This window comes from Podarcis gaigeae (assembly GCF_964106915.1).
Source record: "Podarcis gaigeae genome assembly, chromosome: Z".
Taxonomy (NCBI): Eukaryota; Metazoa; Chordata; class Lepidosauria; order Squamata; family Lacertidae; genus Podarcis; species Podarcis gaigeae.
The window spans coordinates 3,811,792-3,834,126 of NC_139691.1; the positions used below are offsets into that span (position 1 = coordinate 3,811,792).

General features: G+C 47.0%; 1 protein-coding gene across 2 annotated transcripts in view; it reads left to right on the top strand.

The window, feature by feature from the left end:
- SLC27A4 (solute carrier family 27 member 4) overlaps window positions 1–22,335 on the top strand; it is a 44,786-nt gene that overhangs the window by 2,227 nt on the left and 20,224 nt on the right. Inside the window, exons 1-10 of one of the 2 annotated variants that reach the window (XM_083721767.1) lie at window positions 2,389–2,478; window positions 6,885–7,014; window positions 7,752–7,918; window positions 12,844–13,238; window positions 14,902–15,060; window positions 18,367–18,436; window positions 18,822–18,913; window positions 19,474–19,583; window positions 20,403–20,612; window positions 20,754–20,880. In XM_083721767.1, the coding sequence (XP_083577893.1) occupies window positions 7,758–7,918; window positions 12,844–13,238; window positions 14,902–15,060; window positions 18,367–18,436; window positions 18,822–18,913; window positions 19,474–19,583; window positions 20,403–20,612; window positions 20,754–20,880 (1,324 nt within the window). In that variant the 5' untranslated portion in view covers window positions 2,389–2,478; window positions 6,885–7,014; window positions 7,752–7,757. Of the gene's footprint in view, window positions 1–2,388; window positions 2,479–6,884; window positions 7,015–7,751; window positions 7,919–12,843; window positions 13,239–14,901; window positions 15,061–18,366; window positions 18,437–18,821; window positions 18,914–19,473; window positions 19,584–20,402; window positions 20,613–20,753; window positions 20,881–22,335 lie in introns of those variants that run through there. The other variant, XM_083721766.1, reaches the window with a different exon arrangement.

The window sequence follows — 22,335 nt, forward strand, 5'->3', positions numbered from 1 at the left end:
ATTATCATCAGTGTAGGTAAGAATTATTATTGTTATTTTAATTTTTATCATCTACAATACTGTCTTATTTAATTTATCGTACAGTACATTGATTATTGCTTTCATTTTATGGATCAATGGTCTTAGATAGCAAAATTAATGTTAAATTGCTGTTTTAGGGGTTGCTTTTAGAAGTCTAGAATGGATTAATCCGTTTTGCATTACTTTCTATGGGAAAGCGTGCCTTGGTTTTGGAATGCTTTGGTTTTGGAATCGACTTCCAGAACAGATTAAGTTTGAAAAGCAAGGTACCACTGCAATACTGGAAGAATAATAATACTGGAAGAAGGAGAGTGCTTCTTAGCAGGCAGTGGTGAAATACCCCACCACCGCTGCTAGTCAGGGGAGACCAGTCTTCCCCAACGCAGTGCCCTGCAGAGGTTTAGGACTAGAACTGCTGTCAGCCCCAGCCAGCGGTGGCACCAATTTGGCTGGTGAGGGCTCTGAACCCTCCTGGTCTGACTTGGCACAAAGCAGCTTTCTCTGCCCATATTTCACCCTGGCAACCAGGACTGTGATGGGCTCACCATTGTCGTAGATGGTGCGGGGCTTTGCTTTTCTGGATCAGGATTCTAATCATGGGCCTCTGCTTTGCAAGGTTGCAAAGGTTTTGAAAGTCCACAGTGGAAAAGTTGGGGGGAAAGCCAGTATCGATTATTTAAATGATATGCATGCATCAAAAGAACATACAGTATTTGAGGAAAAAAGGAAGCACAGCTAAAAGGCTAAAGGAAGGCTGTGTTTGTGACTGTTGTGCAAAGCTATTACACACACAGGAAGCTGCCTTATACAGAGCCAGGCCATTGGTCCATCTCTGTATCGCCTACACTGACTGGCAGTAGCTCTCCAAGGCTTTAGACAGGGTTCTCTCCCAGCCTTACCTGGAGATGCCAGGGACTGTGTGTGCAAACATTTTGTTGGAATGTTCAGCCTACATATTTGTAAATAAACATTAATGTTACAAAATGGCACTAAGCCTCCAGCAACAACCTTCTGAGGGGAGCCAAACCTGAAAAGTGCTGTGCCCCTAGAACTTCTCACTGCTTAGAAATGTGGAGTGAGCGTAACATGCTAGTGTGGCAACAGGGCAGTGCTAGAACAGGGATAGTGATTTTGTGGTCCAGCAACATCTGGAGAAGGGATGCTGGTGGCGCTGTGGGTTAAATCACAGAGCCTAGGACTTGCTGATCGGAAGGTTGGTGGTTCAAATCCCCATGAGCTCCTGTTGCTCAGTCCCTGCTTCTGCCAACCTAGCAGTTTGAAAGCACATCAAAGTGCAAGTAGATAAATAGGTGCTGCTCTGGCGGGAAGGTAAACGGCGTTTCCGTGCGCTGCTCTGGTTTGCCAGAAGCAGCTTAGTCATGCTGGCCACGTGACCCGGAAGCTGTACGCCGGCTCCCTCGGCCAATAAAGCGAGATGAGTGCTGCAACCCCAGAGTCAGCCACAACTGGACCTAATGGTCAGGGGTCCCTTTACCTTTAACATTTGGAGGGCCACAGTTTCCACCTCTGCACTAGTGCAGACAACACTGGGAAGTTACCTTGTGTTCATAGTGTGTCTCTCATTTACAAATGTACAAGTGGAATACAGTGGAAGCAAGTATAACAGGTAGCAAAACCACTAAACCTGCCTCAGATGCTCAAAGCACGCGCACATCTCACACCACATGCCTTTCATCCAGCTTGACTCCTGATCAACAATTCCCAGAAATCTGCCTGTCTCCCAAATGAAACCTGATACTCTCCTGCTTTAAAGGAAAATATCATTTGGGGGCATGAACATTCTTTTTGCCAAGTCCATGCTTGCTCATTGGTTGCTTGGTGACAGGTCCAGTCAAAGGAATCAAGACTGTCAGGTTTGTAATAGTGTGTAGGAAGCAGCAGTGTTACATCACAATAATAAGCCATGGTGAACTCAAATGTTGAGTAATAGGAGCTCTGCTTTCCAGTTCCTGGGTTCCCACTTTGACGGCTTAATAAACCTATTTCCCTTTATCAAATGGCTCAAAGGGTAGTTGAATTGAACCCTTCCTGCTGGGGGAGAGCCATAGCTCAGTGTAAGAGCATCTGCCTTCCGTGCAAACGGTCCCAAGTTCAATCCCTGGCACGTCCAGGCAGGGCTGGGAATTTTGACAGTCTGAAACCCTGGAGAGCCTCTGCTGGTCAGTGTGGACAATATGGATATAGATGCATCCTGTGAGGCCAGAGGGGGATAGTGCAACCGGTGTGCCGTTCACATGGCGAGGGAGAAGCTGCTGCACCTGTTTTGGAGGTTTGATTGAAGCCCAGATAGCTGCTAGGCGTAGGTGGGGATGACTCTGCCCCCTGGGAGGGAAGGAAGGCTAGATAAAGGTGGAACTGTGAAGAGGTGGAGAAACAGAGACAGGAGGCTGGAGGAGAGGAAGACAGCTCAAGAGCTGCTTACAGTGACCTGGGGATGTAAGTGATTCATCTACAGTGCTGTATATTTTGGAAAGTAGTTTGTCTGTTGATTTATAGTGTATAGATGTAGATTTCGGCTGGCAAATTTAGGCTGATAAGCACAGGTTAAATCCTGATTGGTTGGATGGGATCTGTGCAAACCTCTTCTTATTTCAGGAAGGTGTTTTGGACTGCGAAAACAGAGGTTTTCCCTATCGTATTAGCAGAAGTTTCCGAGTGAACCTGCATGGGAATCCCTGCTCAAAATGATGGGGAAAACCCTCCCCACTTTTTGTGAGGGATTCCGAAGAGCACACCCCTTCCTGCTCTTTACGCTGAATAAGCCACTCACATAACTGCAAACTGTGAAGGAAGCACCTAGCTTAATTTGGCCCAAAGTGTGATCAGCTTCTGAAGGAAATCAAACTAGATGGCTCTCCAAATTGTATAATTCTGCACAATTACAATAGCACTGCCGATGTACAGATTCTGTGGTCGTCTTTAAAAACACACAGAGAATTTTTTGGCAGAATTTTTAAAATTGTTCCTTTTCTGAGCAAAAAGGGGCTAATTGACTTGCCCACTGTGTTTCGAATCCTCAAGACACAATGAACTAACTCTGCAGGGTTCCCTTGAGTCCAGTCCAGTGGGCTCTCTGCTGCAGGATGGCATTAAGAACCCATCCAGGGAGTTGTATTTAACCTTCTGCCCAGGCTTCAGCAACAACCAGGGTCCGTTTTGTTGACTTGGCACCCAAAAGCAACAAACGAAGAGCAAAGGGGGTCAGATTCGTCTATCCCCATCCTCCTCATTGGCCAGCTTTTTAGCTGAATAACCCTTGGCTTGAGGACAGCCTGCAAACTGCAGTGTCATCTCAGGGCTTGCAAACCCCACCGGCATAGCTGATGCGTTTCCTGTTGCCTGTCTAACGTCCTGTTTCTCCCTGTCACATCAAAAGGGAGCATGATGTGCATGAATAGGTTGAAAGGCCAGGGAGGGTTTGTCTGGAGTTCAGGGTTGGAGCCTGTGCCTGCAGAGAAGAATCAAGTCCTTCAGAAGCTGAGGTGCTTTACGGACATCTAAGAGTTGTTCCTGTTTCCTGTGGCGCTTCAGGCATGCCTTTCTAGATGCACACATGCAAAGGGGCATTGGACACTATCAGAGCTGAAAATAGGGGCATGCTTGTCATGCCAGAGGCATAACTGTCAACTGTTCTATTTTTTTTAAGGGAAATTCCCTTATTCTGAATAGGATTCCTCACAAGAAAAGGGAAAAGTTGACAGCTATGACCAGAGGCAAATGTGGTTGGATGCGGAAAGGGGAAGCATATGTGATTATTTCAGTTACTCATACATTCACTTAGTTAATACCACCTTGTTATAAGAGAACCACCTCCTTTATTTTCTGTAAGCCCTTCCCCAGAACTCACTCTTTGGCCAGGGTCATTGGATCATGCCCCTGACCCTGGGGCAGACTTCCCCATCCTTCCAGATGTTGTTGCAGTCACCATTCCCACCAGCCCCAGCTAGCATGTCAGGGGCTGTGGGAGTCCAGAACACATGGAATACAGCTGTGGTACTGCCAGAATATCTGTTCATTCAGCATTTGTTCAGAGCATAGAATCGTAGAATCTTGAATTTGGAAGGGGACCCTGAGGATCATCTAGCCCAACCCCAACCCCCCACAGTGCAGGAATTTATTTATCTATTTATTAATCTGTAAACTAAACTAAAACGTCTGTGACAAATGGCCACCCAACTTCTGCTCAAAAACTTCCAATGAAGGAAAGCCCACCACCTTCTGAGGGAGTCCGTTCCACTGTTGAACAGTGCTTATTTTCAGAAAGTTTAGTCGTAGTTAGTTAGTAATTAGTTTAGTTAGTTCAGAAAGTTGTGTAACTTGAAGCCATTGGTTTGGATATGTTGGTACTTATTATTTATTTATTTAATAAGATTTATACTCTGCTTGACTATTAAAATCAAAAACAAAAAACCCTTTCAAAGTGGTTTTTAAGAAGATAATAACATCAAGATAAATTCACAACCATACGTTAAAACATACAAAAGTTGAAATACTACACAATCACCCTCAAATTTCTAACCAGCTGGGTAGGTTTGTCTAAACAAAAATGTTTTTAGGAGGTGCCGAAAAGAGCACAGTGAAGGCGCCTGCTTGATCTCAGTAGGCAGGGGCGTGTAGACAGCACTGGCTGTTTAATGACATTTCATTCCAATTACACACTTTGGAAAGAATATAAAGGTAAAGGTAAAGGGACCCCTGACCATTAGGTCCAGTCATGACCGACTCTGGGGTTGCAGCGCTCATGTCACTTTATTGGCCGAGGGAGCCGGCGTACAGCTTCCGGGTCATGTGGCCAGCATGACTAAGCCGCTTCTGGCGAACCAGAGCAGTACACGGAAACGCCATTTACCTTCCCACTGGAGCGGTACCTACCGTATTTATCTACTTGCACTTTGACGTGCTTTCAAACTGCTAGGTTGGCAGAAGCAGGGACCGAGCAACGGGAGCTCACCCCGTCGTGGGGATTCGAACCACCGACCTTCTGATCGGGAAGTCCTAGGCTCTGTGGTTTAACCCACAGCGCCACCTGCATCCCTTGGAAAGAATATACAGTGTAGATACCGGTAAATGCCAAACTTTGCAGACTTGCAAAAGTTAAGTTCAACCTTCTTTAAACAATGGCAAGAGTCATTGACATGATATATAAATAAAGAAAATCCAGAATATCAAGGTAAAATTCAGGATAACAGGATATAACCTCTCCAATAAGAAAAGTGAGCAGAAGTTTCTTCTGGTGGTGAATTAATGGAAGAAATGCAGGGAGACTAGTTATTTCTGGTAATGTTGCCTCTGACTACTTTGCAGTGTTGTGTTAGTTCATCTACAAGTGCAAACTTCCAAACAAGTTTTGCAGAGTTAACTAACAATCATTTCTCCATCCAGGCTGCTACCAGGAAAAATCAATTATTATTGTTATCCTGCATTTTCCTGTCACTTACCTCGCCTAAAAGAAGTCTAATCTTTTGGGAAAGTGGGTTTGTTGCAATTGCACTAAACCTCCCAATCAACTATAATTGCCCGCCCTGAATTTGTCGGTATGTTACAGAAGTCCCCCAGGTTGTGGGTGGATGTCCAGATGCTGGATACCATGGTGGGCAGAGCCAAAACCAAAAGTTGGGAGAGCATCAGATGTAATTATTACCTTTGTGAACTAAGCTAGTTTCTGCACACACCCCTCTCTATCTCCCATCCAGCCTTTATCAGAATTCAATGGCACATTTCAGCCAGGCAGAAAAACTTAGGAAGGGTGTGAAGCAGATCCAGTCAAGGGGGTGGCCTGGGGAGAGGTTCTGGCATTGGAAATGTCCCAAGGGCCAGGTGGAGAGGTTTCAAGGGCCACATTTGGCCCCCAGACCTGAGGTTCCACACCCCTGAAGTATGCCCTGCATGAAGAAGTGTTTTCCCCCCCCCCGGCTTGTCCTACACCTCCAGCCATTCAATGTCAGTGGATGATCTCCACGTTCTAGTTTTGTAAGAGAGGAAGCAGGGAGTTAGGACTGAGATGGTTTTCAAACTTGTATGGTAGAACCGTCTCCTGAACAATCATACCAAATAGCTCAGCTTGGTGCCCTCCAGAGTTGTTTTGGACTACTTCTTCCATCAGCCCCAGCCAGCATGGCCAGTTATCAGAAATGGCTGAAATGGTAGTCCAAACCATCTGGAGGGCATCTGGCTGGTAAAGGCTGCTGTTGGTGGATGTTTCAAAGAAATATTGTGGTCCTTGTTAAGTTGTGGGTGAACATATCAGACGACACAGCGATTCTTCAAACAGCTCTTGTTTATTCACAGGCCAGGACAGAACTGAACTGAAGGGTTCAGTCAGCCTGCTTATATAGAGCTCCAGTACAACATTACTGTAACAACTTTCTAAAACTATCCAATCCCTGAACGTCATTTTCAATCCCTTATTTGCATAACTATCTACAGTATCCCCCTGCTGGCCCAGGGTGAGAACTTCAGTACATAACAGTACTGATGAACAGAGAATGCCAAGCAGGCAAGTTAAACCATGTTAAGTGACCTGAACTTGTACCTTTCACAATACCAGAGTCTCACCCTAACTGTGGCCAGAGTCAATAGCAGCATTGATCTCATTTGGGGGGAGGAGCGCTTACTTTGCAAAAGTTTGAGGGGAGCAACCAGGAAAGGCTTGCAGGAAACCTGACTTTTATAACGAATGAATGGATTTATTTATCATCGTCACAGACCAGAAATTGACTTTTATAACATTCCCTTCCACGTTCCCAGGTCATATGGTATAGATAAACCAGCAAAGCACAGCAGGCCAGGAAAATAATCAATAACCTTGGACTTCTGTACATGTTTATCCTGTTGTTCATTAGGTTATGGTCCAAGTAGCATTCTTCCTGTCGGGAGAAGGTGAAGCAAAGAGGCAGAGAGACGTCGCTGAAGCAAAAGGCTGCCTTGTGCAGGAGAAGAATTAGCTAGGATTGCAAGCCCAGATTTCCCTTGGTGAGTTGGGCCTCGGCTTTTTAAAAATTAATATTATTATTTAAAGTCTTTGTTCACAGTTTAGCAAAGGTGGACAGATGTGGCCAACCTGAGTGGCCATTTAGGGCCAGCTGTTTGGAAAACAAGGGGTCATCCAAGTTTGGTGTTGGGTTGTTGTTGGTTTGGGGTGGGGGATAGTCTGCAAAATGTCATTGGTGCAATAATAGTGCATTAGTTAAAGAATCATATTGGACTGTCCAAACATCATTCCACTTTATTAGTTGTTCTGCTGTGCTTTCCCAAACATGATTGCTTTATTGCTGCCTGGAGGAGCCCTTTCATTATGAAAACGGGACAACTCTGGAACATTTGCGGCATGAAAAGTTGCAGGGTTTCAGCAGGCTTACGGGGCACACACTGGTTGGAAGGGCAGCTGTAAGTCTACCCCACAGTGCTTGCTGCATTGAAAACATGATGGTACAGCCCTCTTACTATCATCATCACCATCATCATTTATTATTTGTACCCTAGCCATCTGGCTGGGTCTCCCCAGCCACTCTGGGCGGCTTCCAACAAAGATTAAAAATACATTAAAATGTCACACGTTAAAAACTTCCCTGAACAGGGCTGCCTTCAGGTATCTTCTAAATAATAATAATAATTCATTGAGCACAAATAGTCCTGAATGTGCAATAAGAAGGGGACCTGCAAGGGCTCTTCATCTCACCAAAGGGAACTTCCCTCTCTCCTCTCCCCAGGCCAGCATGTTACGTTCAGCGGCTCTGCTTCTCCTCTTTGTGGTCTTCCGGCTGTTCCTGGACCTGCCATGGATCCAGGTGGTCCCGGCTCTCTTAATATTCTACTTGGGATCTGGAGGATGGACTTTCCTTCGCATCATCATCTTGACAGCCAGACGGGATGTTTCGTAAGTTTTGTAAACTGGGGGACCTCCCCCTCCGAGCCTCCTTCATGTGGCTTCATCTGATGTATATGTTTCTTGCTAACATGCCTTTTACAGCAATCATTTTGATGTAGCCGTAGGTCCATAATTTATGTGGGTTTCTCAGAAGCACATGAGAAATGCAAGCTTTGGCACTAGCTACAGCACTCGGGATCTTGAATCAAAGGGTATGTGTTGGTTACATGGAGGGCCCATTGCTCAGTGGAAGAGTACACAATGCTTGGTTTTCAGAAGGGCCCAGTTTCTATCCCTAGTAAATCCAGTTGGAAGGACCAGCAGGAAGTAATAGGGGCCCTGGAAAGCCACTGCCCGTCAGAACAGATTAGGGGGATCTAGGCATGGTACCATGAAGATGCACTTGGACTACAATTCCCATCAGCCCCATCCAGCATGACCAGTGGTCAGGGCCCCGGGACAGATAATACAGGGTTAGATGAACACACAGCCACACAGCCTGTTAAGAGTGATGCTTCCTACTTTAAATGTGTGGTCGCAACAAAAAACTGCTCAGCCAATTCTGCTTCCTCTTTGTGGTGTCCCAGGGCAACTTGCCTGTGTCTGAATGCCCCAGGCTTGTGCCTCTCCCTGCTCTCTGCCGTGCCATCAGCAGCTGCTTATGTAGGGCCCTCCAGATGTTGTGGGGCTTCAGCTCCTATAATCTCCAGCCATTCACCATTGGCTGAGGTTGATGCGAGTTGGAGTCAAACAGCATCTAGAAGACACTTGGTTAGGGAAGGCTGGTGAAGTCCAGGGGCCAGCAGACTTTTTCAGCGGGGGGCCAGTCCACTGTCCCTCAGACCTTGTGGGGGGCCAGACTATATATATTTTTTTGGGGGGGAACGAACACATTCCTATGCTCCACAAATACAGTGGTGCCCCACAAGACGAATGCCTTGCAAAACGAAAAACGGGCAAGATGAAAGGGTTTTTCAGTTTTTGCGTCGCTTCGCTAGACGATTTTCCCTATGGGCTTGCTTCGCAAAACGAAACGTCTTGCGAGTTCTTGTGTGTTTGTTTCCTTTTTCCTAAAGCCGCTAAGCCGTTAATAGCCGCTAAGCCGCTAAGCTGTTAATAGCCGCTAAGCCGCTAATAGAGACTCGCGGAACGGATTAATTTCGTCTTGCGAGGCACCACTGTAACCCGGAGATGCATTTTAAATAAAAGGACACATTCTACTCATGTAAAAACATGCTGATTCCTGGACCGTCTGCGGGCCAGATTTAGAAGGTGATTGGGCCAGATCCGGCCCCCGGGCCTTAGTTTGCCTACCCATGATCCACACTGATACACCCAATACACCCTTTGGAAGTAGGCTTCTCACACCCCTCCTTGGAGCAGCAGAAGCAGTGGTGTCAGGGAGAAGGAGTGAGTGAAAGAGGTTTTCCCAGCACTGGTGAAACTGACAAGGCTCTCCAAGGTATTTTCAGATTCACTAAAAAGCAGAGAACTGTGTCACTTTCACAGAGAGCCTAGAAGGAACTGAAAAGGCTTTCTTTCACTCAAATGTGCCCACTGATGTGTTCCGGGGTGGGGGGAGGGAATCATTAAGATCCACGAGGATCTATGCCTTGGATCAATACTTTTGTGCTACTGGTAAGCACCAGATCTGTGATTATTTTTCTGTGCGGCCTACCAATGTAAGCCTTATTTGATGGTAGTTTGGCTGGGACCCAAAGCAAAAAGATGACAATTCAAGAGACTCCGTTGTTTTAATCTTCTGGATGTAACTTTTACACAGACCCCATGGAAAGGCTGTGTGTTCATTCATGTGTGTGTGCCCTTCTTCTGTTTGTGCTGGGGCCAGGGATTGACCAAAGGGCAGGGGCAGTGTCCACAGCACTCTCAGAATTCCAAAGGTTCCCACAGGCCCCCCAAAATTGGCAGCCCTGGTGTAATGTGAGGAACGATGTTGAAAGATTCTCTGCTTGGAATAAAATGTTGCTGCTCGTTTGTGATAAAATTGCTAAATCTCCTTTGAAGTACTGTTCCATGCCAGACTGCACTTTGGACTTCAGACGTGCCTAAGAAATTACAAACAGCCAAGCTTTCTAGTCTATGACTTTGCCTGGTCTGATGCCAAGAAACTGCTTTTGTTCAGGCAAAACTGGTTTTCGACACACACACACACACACACACACACACACACAGCATAATCAAGCATGGCTCCTTTCAGGGTGTGGCAGTGTTGCAATCATCTCTCACCATCCCTGGTCTAAGAAACCCTACAAGAGAGGGGGGAAAGGTCCTTGAAACTCAATAAGAGAAAACCTCCTTTTTGTTAGATGAACATAAGAACATCAGAAGGGCCTACTGGGTCAGACAGCATCTTGTTCTCATAGACAGTGGACAACCAGATATCTGTGGGAAACCTGCAATCACAAGAGCACTCTTCCTTCCTGAGGTTTCCTTGACAGATGGTCATCCAGCCTCTGCTCAAATATCTCCATGAAAGGAGAGCCCACCACTTTCCAAGATAGCCAGCCCTTGTGTCAATAAGTTTCTCCTAAAGTTTAGCCAGAATCTGCTCCCTGCCATTTCCACCACAGGGTTCTTCTATTCCTGTCCTCTGAAGTAACACAGAGTGAGTCTGCTCCGTCATTTGCAGGACAGCTTTCAGGTATTATAAGATGGCTATCATGTCTCCACTGCATATTTTCTTCTCTGGGCTAAACATTCCCAGCTTTTTCAACAGTAGGGCTTAGTTTCTGGACACCTCACCAGCTTGGTTGCTCACCTGTGGGAACACTCCAGTTTATCAATGTCCTTCTTAAAATGTGGCATCCAGAACTAGATGCAGAACTGCAGATACAGTCTTCTAGTGCTGGTGGTATATTAGGGGTCCCACTCACCAGATCCTTGCTTAGAGCCAGTGTAGGGTAATTGTTAGAATGTTGGAATTTGACCTGGGAGACCAGGGTTCAAATCCCCACTCAGCCATAAAACTCATTGGGTATCCTTGGGCCACCCACTGCCCCTCAGGCTAACCTACATCACAGGTTTGTTGAGAAGATAAAAATGGGAAGCTGAGAACCATGCACACCACCTTGAGCTCCTTGGAGGAAAAGGTGGTATACAAATAAAGGTAAAGGGACCCCTGACCATTAGGTCCAGTCGTGCCTGACTCTGGGGTTGTGGCACTCATCTCGCTTTACTGGCCGAGGGAGTCGGCGTACAGCTTCCGGGTCATGTGGCCAGCATGACTAAGCTGCTTCTGGCGAACCAGAGCAGCACACAGAAACGCCGTTTACCTTCCTCCTGGAACACTACCTATTTATCTACTTGCACTTTGACGTGCTTTCGAACTGCTAGGTTGGCAGGAGCAGGGACCGAGCAATGGGAGCGCACCCCGTTGCAGGGATTTGAACCACCAACCTTCTGATCAGCAAGCCCTAGGCTCTGTGGTTTAACCCACAGCGCTACCCGCATCCCTGGTATGCAAATATAATATAATTAAAAAAAGAAGCAGGCTGTCTTCATAGTATTGCCAATGGGGAGCACTAATATATTAACGGCAAGAGACCTTAGCTCTGTGGCAGAGGATCTGCTTGCAAGCGGAATGTCCCAGGTTCAGTCCCTGATGTCATTTCCACGTAGGCCTGGCAGAGAACCCTGCCTGAAGTCTTGAAGAGCCACTTCTGGTCTGTGTAAACAATACTGAACTAGGTGGACCAATATTTTGACTTGGACCTAGCAGCTTCCTGTGCTCCTGTTTGGGGAGGGCTGTAGCTCAGCAGTGGAGCACCTGCTTTGCATGCGGCAGGTCCCAGGTTCAGTCCCCTGTGCCATCACCATGTCGCAGGTGATGAGAGAGCCCCCAGCCCCAACCCTGGAGCTCGGCTGGATGGTATAAGGCATCTTTCCTGTGCCTACAGTTAGCCCCATGTGAAAATTCTGTGACTGAGTGCTGAGGAGGCAGCAGGCTGGGTGTGTAGGTGGGGCTTTGCAATAAGGGCGAGTTTAGGAGGGGTTCTGAGCCTGGGATGCTTGCAAAACCCTCTTCCATGGAATGTATCCTGGTTCTTGTTCAGCTGAACACACCTACAGGCTTGACAGAGACGCAGCGGCATGAGATTGCCATACTGTTAAGAGTGTTTCAATGAAGACGAGTGGGTGGGCGGTTCCTCCCCATTCCCTTGGGATGAGCTGGCCAACTGGAATCATGGCATCTCTGCCCTGGCCAGGTCCCACCTGTAGTCCTATGTCCAGCTCTGGGCACCACAGTTGAGGAAGGATATTGACAAGCTGGAAGGTGTGCAGAGGACGGCAAACAAGATTACAGTGGTACCTCGGGTTAAGAACTTAATTCGTTCTGGAGGTCCTTTCTTAACCTGAAACCGATCTTAACCTGAAGCACCACTTTAGCTAATGGGGCCTCCTCCTGCTGCCGTGCCACCAGAGCACAATTTCTGTTCTCATCCTTAAGCAAAGTTCTTAACCCGAGGTAATATTTCTGGGTTAGCGGAGTCTGTAACTTGAAGCGTCTGTAACCTGAAGCGTCTGTAACCTGAGGTACCACTGTATTGATAAAGAGCTTGAAAACCTAGCCTTATGAGGAGTGGTTGAGGAAGGTGGGTATGTTTAGCTTGGAGGAGCCTGAGAGGAGATATGAAAGCCATCTTCGTATATATGAAAGGCTGGTTTTTTCTGCTCCAGAGGCTAGGGCCAATGAATTCCAATAAAAAGGAAGAACTTTCTGAGGGCAAGAGACATTCAATTGTGGAACAGACTCCCTCAGAAGGTGATGGACTCTCTTTCATTGTATATTTTATAAAGCACAGGTTGGATGCCACCTGTCAGGGATTCTTTAGCTATGATTCCCATCCAACTCTACACATCTATGATTCTTTCTCCCGGAAAAAACCTTACTTGTGCCTTCTTCTCCTTGCCAGGACTGGATATGTTGTCCTCTTGACTCGGTTGAAGGTTTGGTGGTACGTGAAGAACAAGTACACAGTCCCAAAGCTCTTCCAGCAGGTAGCACGCAAGCATCCAGGAAAAGCAGCCCTGATTTTCCAGGGGACGGGCGAGACGTGGACCTTCCAAGACCTGGATAACTATTCCAACCAGGTGGCCAACTTCCTGTATGAAAGAGGCTTCCGCTCTGGGGATGTCATCGCCCTGTTCATGGAATCCCGCAACCAGTACGTTGGTCTCTGGCTCGGCATGGCCAAGATCGGTGTGGAGGCTGCTCTCCTCAACTCTCATGTGCGGCAGGAGTCGCTCCTTCACTGCATCAACATCTCGCACTCAAAGGCCGTCGTGTTTGGAAGCGAGTTGGCTGATGGTGAGAAGAGGTGGGAGGGAATCTGTGATGGGATGATGAGCTGCTTGTGCATAAAGCTTAGTCCCTCAGAGTTTGCCCAGATTAGCAAAGCTCTGTCTATAGCGGAGCCTCTTAAGCATGGCTCCCTCAGTCGCTGGCAGAATCCGACAGTGGGCGTTTGCGGAATCTCTTCCAACATAAAAGCTCCTTAACGGAAACGCGTCTTCTGGACTCTCGGCGCGACAGTTTCCGGCGAGGGGTGGGTGTCCCTATAGGAGGTCCTGAAACCTCCTCACTGTTTTCGCTAGAAGTGTCCCTGAGCCATCCCTCCGACTCACTTTCCCTCAGAGCTCCTTCTCTCCCCCTGCTGGTTCCCTCCTCTGCTGCTAGGTCTCTCCTAGCCTCCGTGAGCCCTTCCACCACCTGCCCTTCCGATGGCAGTTCCCTGACAGAATCCAGGGGCAGGAGGCAGAGCAGAAAGCAGGGAGAAGAACAGGTGTATTTATTTGAAAAAGAGACTAAGGGACCTATGCCCCTCCAGCTTTTGTTGGACTCCAACACCCATCAGTCCCAGGCCAGCATTACCAGTGTTCAGGGATAATGGAGTCCAGCTCCTCTATTTCTGGTTCATGTCAAAGCCATATGTGTCTATTCATAAGCCCATTCTATCCCGTTTCTGCATTAATCTTAGATATATTTTTTAAAGAGTCTGCACAGAAATATGTATTCTGTATTGACATACACATTTCTAAACATAGCTATACAACCCACCAGTCATTTATTATATGGTCAGAAACCTGCTAAAGCAGAGCCCATAAAGAACAGATGAGGATTCAAACATATGATTGCACATATTTAAAATACCGTATTTTTCGCCCCATAGGGCGCACCGGCCCATAAGATGCACCTAGGTTTTTTTGGGGGGGGGGGATAAAGAAAAAAAATCCCCCCAGGCGCAGGGCCCCGACCCCAGCCCCCAGAACAGGTAGCTCTCCGCAAGCCTTGGGAGACCGGCGCGACTTCCTGACGGGCTCCCACGCCTTGCGGATATCTGCCTGAAGCCCAAACCAAGTCAGGGAACAGCAGGATGGCGGCGCTGCGCCTCCCCGCTGTCCCCCAAGCTTGTGGGGCTGGCGGTGGGGAGAAGTGCGCTTCTCCCCACCGCCAGCCTCCAAACCAGGTCGGGGAACTGAAGCCTGGGGCGTGCTGTGCAGCGCGCCCCGGGCTTCGAGATGCAGGCTGCTATCCGCAAGCTAGGGAGCCCGATGTGAACTCCTGCGGGCTCCCAAGGCTTGCGGAGAGCTTCCTGAAGCCTGGTGCGCACCGACCCCTCTCGCTCTCCAGGCTTCAGCGAAAGCCTGCATTCGCCCCATAGGACGCACACACATTTCCCTTTCATTTTTGGAGGGGGAAAAGTGCGTCTTATAGGGCAAAAAATACGGTACTCTTTGATTCACTTATTTGTCCTAAAATATTCACGCTGCACATTTTTTTGAGCCAAGACCTCCAGATGTTGCTGGACTCATGACCTCCATCAGCAACGACTGGAGGGCCACAGTTTTCCCATCCCTGGTGTAGAATATGAACCACTGTAAAGACCTGCAGCTGTAGATGCATGCGCCACTGTGGCAGAGAAGGTGTGTTCTCTGTGCTTTTGCTTCTAACACCTGTTCTATCTTTCTAGCCTTGCGGGAAGTGCAGCCTTCCCTTGGGAAGTCCACTCACCTCTTCTGTTCTGGCGACTGGAAAGCGGAAAGCATGCTGCCAGGCTCAGAACATCTGGACCCTTTGATTGAAAAAGCATCTCGCCAGTCACCAACTCCCCCAGACAAGGGATTCCTAGGTAGGCACAGGCAGTGGGCGGAAACCATTTTTCATTGCATGTTTCTATGAAATTGCTGCCGCCTTTTCAGTCTCTTTTACCTACTCTTTTGCCTTAACAGGTAGCCCTGTTTAGGGAGGTTTTTAATCTTTAATGCTGTATTGTGTTTTTAATATTCAATTGGGAGCCGCCCAGAGTGGCTGGGGAAACTCAGCCAGATGGGTGGGGTATAAATAATATATTATTATTATTATTATTAATAATATATTATTATTATTATTATTATTATTATTATTATTATTATTATTACTCAGGAGCTAACTCTGAAAAAGAAAGACCAAACCCCAAGTCACTGTTGCAGGACGTGTCTGAAGTCACATGCGTGTTCAGCACTGTGTATTCATACAAACACACCAACAAGAAGTTTGGAATATTTTGCTAGAGTTATGGCATTTGTCCATTCATGAATATATGCTTGTCTCTATTCTTGCCCGAATAAAACTCCTGACACCTGATAATTTTATTCTGGACAAGCTATCCTGAAGACCAGACGGGCAGCCCAGTAATTCTTAGAGGCAAACAAACAGCTTTACATTAGGATTCTTGAGAGACACATTAACAAAGAAAGCTTGGTTTATTATATGAAATGAAAATGATGACATGCATGAATTCTGTTTCAAACAGTAAAATTACAATTTAAGCAGGCTTCAAATCCTACCATATACAAACACCTAAAGAGTGGAAGAATCTCTACCTACTCTCAAAAGTCTACAGAAGTGAGCACGGCAATTTTGCTAGCAGGGCTTACACTAATAACATAAGCAGCTAGATTTATTGTGCTTTTAAATTTATCCCAGGATTTCCTGCCTGCATCTCACCTCCCCATCTTGCAAAACGTGTTTGAATAAACCCTAGTGAGTTATGACTGAACTGGCTATCTTTTGTCTGCTCACTGCCTTTCCATTACCAGGAGTTTGAGTAGACTTTGCTGGCAGCTTGATTTACATGTGTTGACCTTTACAAGGTGTGAGGAACTCAGGATATGCCTGAATAGCTTCAGGTCACTTCTTGAATTGAGAATAGTATCAGGCTTTTACTGAGGTCAAGCAAGGTTCATGATGGAGAATCTCATGTCATATTTAAGTTAGTATGTCAGCCTTTATACTTGTGCTGTGATCTACAGAGGTAAACCATATAATAAGTTCAGATTGACACACACAGCTGTTCACATCAGTGTTCAGTTAAAGTCGCCACACCAAAACAGCTTATTATTCATATGGGGAAACCCAGCCAGATGGGCGGGGTATAAATCATAAATATTATTATTATTATTATTATTATTATTATTATTATTATTATTATTATTATTATTATGTGGGTTGGTGAAGCATCTGTTTTGCATGTAGATGATCCCAGGTTACACCTCTATCACTTCCAGGCAGGGTTGGGGGAGGTAGTACTGAGTTGGATGGACCCATGTTTTGCAAATTTATAAACTGCTTTACAGCAGTTTATTTCATAAATGACTGTGTCACAACTCAGGGATAGCCTTCTTAAACAGAAGCATCTTCAGTAGGCAGCCACCTAAAGATCATAACACTGAGTGCCTGTCTAATTTTGGATCCCTTCCAGTTGGGATTCAGGCCTCATCATGGGACTGAAACTGCCTTAGTCGCACTGGTTGATGATCTCCGGCGGGCTAGGGACAAAGGTGAGAGCTGTTTCCTAGTTCTGCTGGATCTCTCGGCGGCTTTTGACACCATCGACCATAACATCCTTCTGGACCGTCTTGAGGGGCTGGGAGCTGGGGGCACTGTCATACAGTGGTTCCGTTCCTTCCTCCTGGGCCGGGTTCAGAAAGTGGTGGTGGGGGATGAGTGTTCAGACCCCTGGGCTCTCACTTGTGGGGTGCCTCAGGGTTCTGTCCTCTCCCCCATGCTTTTCAACATTTACATGCAGCCGCTGGGAGAGATCATCAGGGGGTTTGGGCTGGGTGTTCATCAGTATGCAGATGATACCCAGCTCTACCTCTCTTTCAAATCAGAACCAGTGAAGGTGGTGAAGGTCCTGTGTGAGTGTCTAGAGGCGTTTGGAGGATGGATGGCGGCTAACAGATTGAGGTTGAATCCTGACAAGACAGAAGTACTGTTCTTGGGGGACAGGAGGCGGGCAGGTGTGGAGGATTCCCTGGTCCTGAATGGGGTAACTGTGCCCCTGAAGGACCAGGTGCGCAGCCTGGGAGTCATTGTGGACTCACAGCTGTCCATGGAGGCACAGGTCAATTCTGTGTCCAGGACAGCTGTTTATCAGCTCCATCTGGTACGCAGGCTGAGACCCTATCTGCCTGCGGACTGTCTTGCCAGAGTGGTGCATGTTCTGGTTATCTCCCGCTTGGACTACTGCAATGCGCTCTACGTGAGGCTACCTTTGAAGGTGACCCGGAAACTACAACTAATCCAGAACGCAGCAGCTAGACTGGTGACTGGGAGCGGCCGCGGAGACCACATAACACCGGTCTTAAAAGACCTACATTGGCTCCCAGTACGTTTCCGAGCACAGTTCAAAGTGTTGGTGTTGACCTTTAAAGCCCTAAACGGCCTCAGTCCAGTATACCTGAAGGAGCGTCTCCACCCCCATCATTCTGCCCGGATACTGAGGTCCAGCGCTGAGGGCCTTCTGGCGGTTCCCTCACTGCGAGAAGCCAAGTTACAGGGGACCAAGCAGAGGGCCTTCTCGGTGGTGGCACCTGTCCTGTGCAACGCCCTCCCACCAGATGTCAAAGAGAACAACAACTATCAGACTTTTAGAAGACATCTGAAGGCAGCCCTATTTAGGGAAGCTTTTAATGTTTGATGTATTAGAGGATTTTAATATTTTTTGGGAAGTCGCCCAGAGTGGCTGGGGAAGCCCAGCCAGATGGGCGGGGTACAAATAATAAATTATTATTATTATTATTATTATTATTATTATTATTATTATTATTATTATTATTTTGGCTGGTAATTAGGCTCTTTAAAAACAGGGCTGGGGAACCTGCAGCCTGCAAATTTCATGTGGGTGGTGAGGAGAAGCAAATGGCGGGAAAGAGGGTGGCAGAAATACAGTAAAGGGGTGCTCTGCCCACCACTGGCACCAGTCCTGCCCACAGCTGGCTTGCGGCCCCTGGCAGACCTTCCCCAAGGGAATGTGGCCTCTGACAGGAAAAAGGGTTCCCTGCCACAGAATAAAGCCAGGTGCTGGCACTGAAGTTCTGCTTTTTCACGGAACACCAATGCCACTAGATAGCAAAGGTGACCCTGAATTTTTCAACATCCTTTTGCCTTGCAGATAGATTGTTCTACATCTACACTTCAGGCACAACTGGGCTGCCCAAAGCTGCAATCATTGTCCATTGCAGGTGAGCAAAATCATAAGGGATCAGTCTGTGGGGTCAGGGTGAGGAAACTCCCAATTCTGTTTTGTGTTACTCAACTTCTTGAAAAAAAAGGACTAAGTTTATTATAAACCCAAATCCAAAGCAGCAGGTTGAAAGTATAGAAGCCCCATACTGTGCATATTTACTCAGAAGTAAGCTTAGGGTGCACAGGGCAGGTTGTGTGGTGCCCATACCTCACGGTCCTACCCCCCAAAAGCTCCTGAAACCTGAGGCAATTGAAAGTAGCTATCCTATCTCCTCTTCTCCAGGCTAAACATACTCAGCTCCCTTAACTGTTCCTCATAAGGCTTGGTTTCCAGACAAATACTGATCTCTCTCTCTCTCTCTCTCTGGTCTCCCAATTCAGGTATTTCCGAATGGCAGCCCTGGTTTTCAATGGCTTCCGCATGCGACAGGACGATGTGGTCTATGACTGCCTCCCCTTATACCATGCAGCAGGTAACGCCAGCGCCTTTAACCTTTTGGTCTTTTCCAGTGACTTACCTTTGACCCATCTGCTTCACTTTTGTGATGGCTATGTTGTTGCTGAACTGTGAACAAAACGTCCAGCTGAAATGAAGGGAATTGATAGAAACACAGAATTCTGCATTACACCGAGTCAGACTGTTGGTCCATCAAAAGCAGCAACAGCAGCTTTTCAGACAAGAGCCTTTGCCAGCCCCACCCAAAGGTGCTGAGGACTGAACTTGGGACCTTCTGTGTCCTTCCCACCATTCTGTACACTTGTTATTATTTAGAGGAAGGAAGTTCCAGGGTTCTGGAGGGACCCACTGAACGTGATTCTCTGCATGCCATTCCCAGGTGATTTCTCCCACCCAGACACTGACTTGGCATGCTGGATTCTTCCCTTCCCAAGATCATGCCCTGGGGTCTTGTGTAGATTGGGTCTGAGCCAAACCGGGAACAGCAAAGTCTTGCTTCTCATAAGCTGGTCACCATTTTTAGTTCCAGATTTCCTGCTGGCTAAAATGGGTTTCCCTCTCACTCTTCCCTTCTAGGTAACATTGTTGGAGTTGGCCAATGCGTCCTGCATGGGATGACGGTCGTGATCAGGAAGAAATTCTCAGCTTCTAACTTCTGGGAAGACTGTGTGAAATACAACTGTACGGTGAGGCAGGGCTGAGACCACAGCTGTGTGGGTGGGGTAAAGAGGAGATCCATAGTATTGTAGAGTTGGGAAGGACCCCAAAGGTGATCTAGTTCTACCCCCTGCAATGCAGGTTTCACAGCTAAAGAATGCCTGACAGATGGCCTTCCAACCTCCTCCTCCTCCTCCTCATCATAAATATCATAATAAATGCATGTGTGTGTATTTTTATATAACAAACAGCAAAACACCAGACAAAGCAACAAATTCCTCCCAAAGGCAAACACATAGCAGCACATTTCCAAAGCATCTTAAGAGTCAGGGGATTGACTCAGTAGCTGGAACACCAAAAACCTGTAAGGTGGATGTCGAGTTGGAGATTTTTCATCTCATGCAGACAAAGAATGCCAAGGCTGGAAGGTGACAAGAACAGGGCCCTTTCTGTGGTGGCTTCCTGTTTGTGGAACACTCTCCCCAAGGAGGCTCTCCAGGCACCTTCATTACATATCTATAGGCTCCAGATGAAAACATTGCTCTTAAACTAGGCTTTGTGCTGATTAAATGATCTATGGGCTTTTAAGGGGTTGCCTTCTCCAAGCCTTATTTCCAGAGCTGAATGCATTTCTTTTAACATCCTGTGCCTAAAAGGGTGGGAGAGACATGAACTAAAACGTTATCTCTTTGAGAGGAGGGTCAGGGCACAGATTTGTCAGGGGCCCACGTGAGAATCAAGGCTATCATTTCAAAGGTAGAAGACTGCATAGCTGCCACATGTAGGTTACCTTGTGCCATGCATCTCATTTTGTCCCTGACTGCTTCTTCCTCTGCTGTTGCCATCAGATCGTACAGTATATTGGGGAGATATGTCGGTACCTGTTGAACCAGCCCTCTCAAGAGGTGGAGAGGAAGCATCGGGTTCGGATGGCTTTGGGCAATGGCCTGCGGGCTTCCATCTGGAAGGAGTTCACTGAGCGCTTCAGCATCCCCCAGATAGCCGAGTTTTACGGAGCCACCGAATGCAACTGCAGTGTGGGCAACTTTGACAACAAGGTAAGGGCTGTCTTCTTGTTGAAGGTGTTGCTTGGCATTTGCCCAGAGTGCCTGAGCCCTGGCTTTTGGCCCTGGGCCCCAGACCTCCTGCCCTTCATCCCTTTGCTTCCGTGGTGACCTCCAAAATTTTCTCCTCTGCAGCTGGGGGCTTGTGGCTTCAATAGCAGAATCCTTCCCAACATTTACCCCATCAACCTAGTCCGAGTGAATGAGGAAACTATGGAGCTGATCCGGGGACCTGACGGGCTCTGTATACGGTGCAAACCAGGTGAGGCTGGGTAGCAGCCCAGTAGGGTGGAGAGCAGCTGGGTAATCCTTGAATGAAAATAAGAGGGAGAGAACAGCAGGGCTGGGGCACTGTGATCCTGACTTCCATGTTGTAGCGTTCCCAAAGCAAGGAAGGATTGGACTCTGATTAATGGAATACACACAAGGCTTGACCAGCAAGACTTTGGAAGAAGGTGCCAATAATAATCCTCTCCACCCCTTGACCCAGGTCGTTTTATTCACAAAAGAACTTTTTACACAGTGTTTGTAAGAACCAATCAGATTTCCTCTGAGCATTTCAAAAAACCCCATGTGGGAGAAAGTCAGATCAGAAGAAATTCTTTTACTACAAAGAAACTATTTCCTACTTGAGCATGCATATGTAGTTCAGAGTAAATAAAATAGGAAGCAAGGAAGAATGCTTTTAGCAAAAACCCGGAGGTCATAAACAGGAATATTATTATGGCTGGGGAGGGCTGGGTATAAATAAAATTTATTATTATTATTAATAATAATAATTGAAGACTAGTGTGGAAATGTAGAGAACTGAAGTTTGGAAAAAATTAAAAACTGAGAAAAGCCCATCCCTAGGTCACAGTAGACCAGGGGGTCAGCAACCTTTTTAGCTGTGGGCCAGTCCACTGTCCCTCAGACTATGTGGGGGGACAGGCTATATTTTTTTGGGGGGGATGAAGGAATTCCTATGCCCCACAAATAACCCAGAGATGCATTTTAAATAAAAGGACACATTCTACTCATGTAAAAACACGCTGTTTCCCGGACTGTCCACAGGCCAGATTGAGAAGGCGATTGGGCCACATCCGGCCCCTGGGCCTTAGGTTGCCTACCCTTGCAGTAGACCCTCCAAGTGTCCCTATTTTCCAGGAACATTTTCATTGGTAAATGAATCCCTGAGCCATCTGTAGGAAATCCTGAATAGGGAAGTTTTTTCTTAATGTTTAAGGTTTTATTATGTTTTTATATATGTTGGAAGCTGCCCAGAGTGAGTGGGGCGACCCAGGAACATGTGCAGCGTATAAATAGTATAATTATCATTATGGAATGGAATATTCCTATTTTCATTGGAGAAATGTCACAGGGGGTTTTGATGAGTGGAGGTGGCAGGTGATTCATCCCTGAAGTGGAGCACATCAATCAACTTTTGGACTACTGTGGGTTCCTGCAGGTCTTTAGATGGAGCAGTAGCCCCCAGGAGCTAAGATAAGACCGAGGACAGATGTGACCCTGTCAGAGAGACAGAGATCTGTCCTCCTCTGTCCATTGTCCTCCTTCTGGGCTGATGACCATGATTCTTAAGCTACAGCCAGCTCAAGCTCTCGTCTAAGAGAGAGTGCACCTTGGATGACACTTCACTTAAAATTCCTGGATTCAGGGGCCTCGTTCACACATAATTAAGCTAAGCCTAGGTTTAGTGTTACAATATGAGTGACAGCGT